Genomic DNA, 7,500 nt, shown 5'->3' with positions numbered 1-7,500 from the left:
GGAGGGCGGCGGCGGATGAGGTAGTTCTCAAGGAGGAGAGCGACGTCGGCGAGACCTGCGACGTGATGGGGGGGGAGGAGGCGATGGAGGGGGAGCTGACGGGGGGGGAGGAGGCCAGGGAGGGGGAGAGGGTGGGGAGGGAGGCCAGGGACGTGGCTGAGACAGACGTGGCCGCTGGGGCTGGGCTTGGCGACAATGTCATCTGTTCCTCATGGCTTACCGCCTCCCCGCTCTGCATAATTTCTGCAACGGAAGCCGAGAGACGCATTTCAGTCAATTGCAAGCATGGAATCTATTCAGGATTTGAGTTAATGGTAATGAGGTGCTTGGCAGTAGTAATAACAGTAATTATCATCATGATATGGTAATAACAATGATGATAGTAGTAGTAAAGATGAAATAGTAATAATAACAACATTAAGAACAATAATAATAACAAGAAGAAATATAATAATAGCAACCACAACAAAAGTAATATAAATCTACAACCATTATCACTCTCAAAACAAGAATCCTAGTTTTACAACCACAGCAATACTACCAATCAGAACCGATTAAGTTTATTTTCTTATAAAATAATAATCCTAAGAAAGAAGAAAAAATACACCAAAATGAACAACATCAAAATTTGAAAACAGGAATCCAACAAAGTGTTAATTTTTGTTACACTACAGGCCTAATTACGGGGTTACACAGTATATGCATATATATATATATATATATATATATATATATGTATATATATATATATTATATATATATATAATATATATATATATTATATATATATATATATATATATGTATGTGTGGTGTGTTTTTGTTTTTTTTTTTTTTTTTCTTTTTTTTTTCTTTTTTTTTTTCTTTTCTTTCTTTCTTTTCTTTTCTTTTCTCTCTCTCTCTCTCTCTCTCTCTCTCTCTCTCTCTCTCTCTCTCTCTCTCTCTCTCTCTCTCTCTCTCTCTCTCTCTCTCTCTCTCTCTCTCTCTCTCTCTCTCTCTCTCTCTCTCTCTCTCTCTCTCTCTCTCCAGAAATAAATATTGGAGACAAGAGTAACAGCGCCTAGGGTCTAGGTCCTTATCCAAAGCCCCGAGTCAAATTTGGCTGCAAGATCGATGGAGGCGTTTGTAACTTCTTTCCTATTTAATATTTTTTCTATTCATATTGATCCCGGATTTATATTTACTTTTTTTCTGTCTGTCTTTCTTTCTTTCTTTCTTTTTCCATGTTTATATATATGTTTAATTCCCATTTTTGTTTTTACGTCGCATGTTCAAACTGAGTGAACGGGAGGGGGAAGGGGAGGGGGAGGGGGAGGGGGAGGGGGGTAACAATTGCGTCTTGCATTTCTTTGGCTTCTTGAAATCATTCTTTAGTATTCATACTTTTTCCACATTTGTTGCAAAGAACTTGCCTTATACTTTCCGTTATATACTTTCCCTCGTCCCTTATACTTGTTCTTGTACCAATTCCCTCTGCCTGTACCTCAGCCTTTACCCTATCCCTCCACATGAATTCCTATCCCTTTCCTTGTCCCTGTCTCCCTGCCATGGCATATTTTACTTGTACCCTAACACCCTTTCCCCTGTCAACTAACCCCTGTTCTCCTGTGTCCTTTTCCCTGTCCCTAGCCCGTCTCCTGTGCCGTTGTTTCCCTGTTGATGTCCCTATCCCTTCTCCTGTGCCCCTGTAATTGTCCTGTCTTTTGCCCCTGCCTTTTCCTCTGTAACTTTTCCCCTTTCCCTTCCCCTTTAATCGATCCCTTAGTTCGAGCCTTACTCTTGTAGTCCCTTTCTCTTGTCCTCCTCTTTTCCCTTCCCCTTCGTACGTGTTCTTTATATCCTAATTCTTCTCTGATTCCCTTCCCTATCTCCTCTGCTCTGTTTTCTATCGAGGGGAAAGGTGTGGTAAAGGGATACTTCTCCTTTCCCCTTGTTCCTATTCATTCCCTCACGCCCTTTCCCCTCGTCCCTGATCCTTTCCTGACACCCTCTCCCCTCATACTTAATCCTATCCTGACATCCTTTCCCCTCGTCCCTAACCCTTTCCTGATACCCTTTCCCCTCGTCCCTAATCCTTGCGTGACACCCTTTCCCCTCGACCCTAATCCTTGCCTGACACCCTGTCCCCTCGTCCCTAACTCTTGCTTGACACCCTTTCCCCTCGTCCCTAATCCTTGCCTGACACCCTTTCCCCTCGTCCCTAAACCTTGCCTGACACCCTTTCTCCTCGTCCCTAATCCCTGCGTGACACCCTTTCCCCTCGACCCTAATCCTTGCGTGACACCCTTTCCCCTCGTCCCTAATCCTTGCGTGACACCCTCTCCCCTCGTCCCTAATCCCTGCGTGACACCCTTTCCCCTCGACCCTAATCCTTGCGTGACACCCTCTCCCCTCGTCCCTAATCCCTGCGTGACACCCTTTCCCCTCGTCCCTAAACCTTGCCTGACACCCTTTCCCCTCGTCCCTAATCCCTGCGTGACACCCTTTCCCCTCGTCCCTAATCCTTGCCTGACACCCTTTCCCCTCGTCCCTAATCCTTGCCTGACACCCTTTCCCCTCGTCCCTAATCCTTTCCTGACACCCTTTCCCCTCGACCCTAATCCTTTCCTGACACCCTTTCCCCTCGTCCCTAATCCTTGCCTGACACCCTTTCCCCTCGTCCCTAATCCTTTCCTGACACCCTTTCCCCTCGTCCCTAATCCTTGCCTGACACCCTCTCCCCTCGTCCCTAATCTTTGCTTGACACCCTTTCCCCTCGTCCCTAATCCTTGCCTGACACCCTTTCCCCTCGACCCTAATCGGGTGGGGGGGGGGGGGGGGGGGTGGGGGGGGGGCCTGCGTGACACCCTTTCCCCTCGTCCCTAATCCTTGCCTGACACCCTTTCCCCTCGTCCCTAATCCTTGCCTGACACCCTTTCCCCTCGACCCTAATCCTTTCCTGACACCCTTTCCCCTCGTTCCTAATCCTTTCCTGACACCCTTTCCCCTCGACCCTAACCCTTGCCTGACACCCTTTCCCCTCGTCCCTAATCCTTGGGGGGGGGGGGGGGGGGGGGCTGCCTGACACCCTTTCCCCTCGTCCCTAATCCTTTCCTGACACCCTTTCCCCTCGACCCTAACCCTTGCCTGACACCCTTTCCCCTCGTCCCTAATCCTTGCCTGACACCCTTTCCCCTCGTCCCTAATCCTTGCCTGACACCCTTTCCCCTCGTCCCTAATCCTTGCCTGACACCCTTTCCCCTCGTCCCTAATCCTTGCCTGGAGACACAACCCTTTCTTCCCCCTCTCGTTTTTTCCCCTATCCCTTGCCTGACCACCCTTTCCCTTCGACCCTAATTCCTTTCCTGACAACCCTTTTCCCCCCTCGACCCCTAATCCGTGCCTGACAACCCTTTCCCTTCGAAACCCTAATCCTTTCCTGACACCCTTTTTCCCCTCGTGTCCCTAATCCTTGCCCGACACCCTTTCCCCTCGACCCTAATCCTGCAGACACCCGTTCCCCTCGGCTCTAATCCTTGTCCTACACCCGTCCCCTCGTCCCTAATCCTTGCCTGACACTACTCACGCCTTTCTCCCCTCGACCCTAATCCTTGCATGACACCTTTCCCTTTCCCCTCGTTCCTCTAATCCTTTCTGACACCCCTTCCCCTCGTCGCCCTAATCCTTTCCTGACACACCCTTTCCCCTCGTCCCTAATCCTTACCTGACACTCTTTCCCCTCGTTTCCTAATCCTTTCCTGACGTGTGCGTGTCGTGCTAGTTGGGGTGTGGGGTTGGGGGGGGGGGGGGGGGGGAGGGGGTATGTGCGGGGGGGGCGGCTCTTCGTCCCTAATCCTTTTCCTGACAACGGCAAACCTCTTTCCCCTCGTCTCCCTAATCCTTGTCCTGACACCCTTTTCCCCGCACCCTTTTCCTTTCCTGTCTATACCCTTCCGCAACCCCAATTTCCCCTTTTTCGTCCCTAAAAAAAATATCTCATCCTTGCCTGACACCCTTTCCCCTCGACCCTAATCCTTTCCTGACACCCTTTCCCCTCGTTCCTAATCCTTTCCTGACACCCTTTCCCCTCGTCCCTAATCCTTGCCTGACACCCTTTCCCCTCGTCCCTAATCCTTGCCTGACACCCTTTCCCCTCATCCCTAAACCTTGCCTGACACCCTTTCTCCTCGTCCCTAACCCTTGCCTGACACCCTTTCCCCTCGTCCCTAATCCTTGCCTGACACCCTTTCCCCTCGTCCCTAAACCTTGCCTGACACCCCTACTTTCTGCTCTGGCCCCCTTGCCCCCACCCCGCCCCCTTCCACTCCGCCCCTACCCCCGGAAAAATATTGTTGCAAATCCTCATGATGCAACCGACTTGATTTAACTTGCCCGGATCGCCTTGTGGTACGAGAGGGAGGGAAGGAGAGAGGGAGGGAGGGAGAGAAGGAGGGAGGGAGGGAAGGAGGGAGGGAGGGAGGTAAGGATAGAGGGAGAGAGGGAGAGAGGGAGGGAGGGAGGGGGAAGGAAGGAGGGGAGGGAGGGGGAGGGGAAGGAGGGAGGGGTTGTAGGGATAGAGAGGGAGAGAGGGAGGGAGGGAAGAGGGAGCGATGGAGGAGGGGGGGTGGGAGAGAGAAGGAGGGAGGTAAGGATAGAAGAGAGAGGAGGAGGGAGTGAAGAGGAGGGGAGGGAAGGGGGAGAAGGGGGAGGTAGGGATAGGTAAGGGAGTGAGACAAGGGAGAGAAGAAGGGAGGGAGGAGGAGCGAGGGGGAAGGAGAGGGAGGGAGGGAGGAGGGCGAGGGAAGGAGAGGTAGGAGAGACTAAGGAGGGAGCGGAGGGAGAGGAAAGGAGGAGGCCGAGGGAGAGGGGGAGTGGAAGGAGAGGAGGGAGAGTAGCCCAGGAGATAGAGGGAGAACGGGGATGAGGAGGGTAGGCGGAGGGAAGTGAGAGAGATAGAGGCATGGGAGGGAGAGAAGGAGAGGGAGAGACAGAGGAGGCGGGAGGGGAGGAGTGAGAGGAGCAGAGGATAGAGAGAGGAGAGAGAAGAGAGGAGAGGAGAGAGAGAGAGAGAGGAGAAGAAGATCAGAGAAGGGGGGTTGAGAGATGATGAGAGAGAGAAGAGAGAGAGAGAGAGAGAGAGAGGAGAGAGGAGACGAGACGGGAGAGAGAGAGAGAGAGAGAGAGAGAGAGAGAGAGAGAGAGAGAGAGAGAGACAGACAGAGAGAAAGAGAGAGAGAGAGAGAGAGAGAGAGAGAGAGAGAGGGAGAGAAAGCTCGGCGAGCGAGGATGAGGAAGGGCTGTCGCACCGTGCGCCTCTCGTCATGCCGCCCATGTCGCGGTGCAGATGGCCCGGCAGGAAGCGCATGTCACCACCTCCGCCAGCACCAGCTGAGTCTCTCCCGGCGCCCCTACCCCCCTCAGCCGGGCGATGGCACCTCGAACCAGCCAGCATCCGGTCATTTCCCCCTTCTCCTTCCCCTTCCGCCCCCAGCCCGGGAGATGAGCGCCCTCGAGCGGCGCCTGGCGAGAGATCGGGCATCAGCTGTATCCCGCAGCATCCGGCCGCCTCCCCGGATGAACGAGCCACGTACGAATGACATATTACCGACATGGGGACGACCGCTGCAGACGACACGCATGCACACATGCACGCATATACACACATGCACACGCACACAGACACACACGCGCACACAAACATACACACACACGGACACATACACAGACCCCTCCCAACACACACAACACCCCCACACATAACCCCCTCCCCCCCACATATACAACCCCCTACCCCCCACCCTCGACACACACACACACACACACACAACCCCCTCCCCCCCACACACACAACCACCCATCCCCCCCACATACACAACCCCCTACCCCCCACCCCCGACACACACACACACACACAACCCACCATCCCCACCCCCGACACACACACACACATACACACAACCCCCTCCCCCCACACACACAACCCCCTACCCCCCACCCCCGACATACACACACACACACACACAACCCTCTCCCCCCATCCCCCCACATCTCACCCCACCCCCACCCCCCACCCCCGACACACGCGCGCGCGAGCGGGAGAAGTAATGAGCGTAATGGCGGGCCGCGAGCCGACCCGTGTCCCGCTTTCCTAACGAGCAACGCCGAAAGGACTGCGGTTGCGCTAGTCTCGTTTCGAAAGGAGTGCAGGAGTGCGGGGAGGGTCCTTATAAGGATGCTCAACGGGCCCGCCACGAGAGAGAAGGACACGCTGGCCGGGGATCGAAGACGTTAATGATAGGTTCTTTGAATAACCAAACTCGGCGCGGGGAGAAATTTTAGAATATGAAAAAGGGGCTTTCGTCTCCCTCGGTCGGTGGCTCTCTTTCTTGCTCTCTTCTATCCTTTATCTCTTTTGTCTCTTTTCTCTTTCTCTTTCTTTTCTCTATTTTCTCTATTTTCTCTATTTTTTCTATTGTATCTCTATTTTCTCTCTTTCTATCTCTTTTCTATCTTTTCTTTCTCTTTTCTCTTTTTTTCTCTCTTTTCTTTCTCTTTTCTCTTTTTTTTTCTCTTTTCTCTCTTCTCTCTCTCTCTCTCTCCCCCCCAATCCTCTCTCTCACTCCTCAGCCCTCGTCTCGCTCGTTCTTTCTCTCTCTCTCTTCTCTCTCATCCACCTCCAATCTGTCTCTCTCCTCCCTCTCCATCTACGTCTCTCGTCTCTCTCTCTCTCTCTCTCTCTCTCTCTCTCTCTCTCTCTCTCTCTCTCTCTCTTTCATTAATTTTCTGTATTTGTCTTTCCTCCCTCCCTCCCTCCCTCCCTCCCTCCCTCTCGCCTTCTCTTCCCCTCTCCCTTCGCCTCCCTTCAGTCTATTCATCCGCTCTCTCTCCCACTCACCCGCTCACCCACCCTCCACCCTACCTACTTGCATGGTTCACGTGCAAACCCCAAGTTTAAATTACAAGCACCTCTCACTCTCTTTCTCCCTCTCTGTCTCTCTGTCTCTCTGTCTCTCTGTCTGTCTGTCTCTCTCTCTCTCTCTCTCTCTCTCTCTCTCTCTCTCTCTCTCTCCTTCTCTCTCTCTCACATCACCTCCATCTCTCTCTCTTCCTCCTCTCTCATCTCTCTTCTGATCATCTCTCTTCTTCTCTCTTCCATCTCTCCTCTCCTCTGGGGAGCTGTTATAGTGTTTTTTTATGTTTTTTTTTTTTTAGGAGCGTATGTCTGTGTGCTACGGTGGGTGTTGGTCTGCTGTCTGTTGTCCTGGTCTGTCTGTCTCTCTCTCTCTCTCTCTCCTCGCTCCTCGCTTTTTGTTTTGTGTTTTTGCAGGGGGGGGTAGCGGGGGGGGGGGGGGCGGTGGGGTCTATGCTGGGAGCAGCGTGCAGTGTCTGAGGAGCTGGAGGCGTTTTTTTTGTTTTTGGTAGTGTCTATCGTGGTGATGTGGTAGGAGGAAACGGTCTCTGGTCGCGTCCTTCGAGTTAGCGACACGAGGGAGGGGAGGACGTGCTCTGGTGTGCGCGCGTG

At 52.7% G+C, this 7,500-nt stretch overlaps 1 protein-coding gene across 2 annotated transcripts in view; it reads right to left on the bottom strand.

Annotated features, from left to right (window-relative positions):
- Positions 1 to 7,500, bottom strand: part of LOC122251213 (uncharacterized) — a 111,481-nt gene that overhangs the window by 89,595 nt on the left and 14,386 nt on the right. For both annotated transcript variants that reach the window (XM_086532348.1, XM_086532349.1), the window contains exon 2: positions 1 to 243. This exon is cut by the window's left edge and continues 244 nt beyond it. In XM_086532348.1, the coding sequence (XP_086388474.1) occupies positions 1 to 243 (243 nt within the window). The remainder of the gene's footprint in view (positions 244 to 7,500) is intronic.

The sequence above is a fragment of the Penaeus japonicus genome, unplaced genomic scaffold, assembly GCF_977035675.1.
Source record: "Penaeus japonicus unplaced genomic scaffold, GWHDUDI00000001_assembly GWHDUDI00000037, whole genome shotgun sequence".
Classification (NCBI taxonomy): domain Eukaryota; kingdom Metazoa; phylum Arthropoda; class Malacostraca; order Decapoda; family Penaeidae; genus Penaeus; species Penaeus japonicus.
This window is presented reverse-complemented; position numbering and strand designations above follow the sequence as displayed.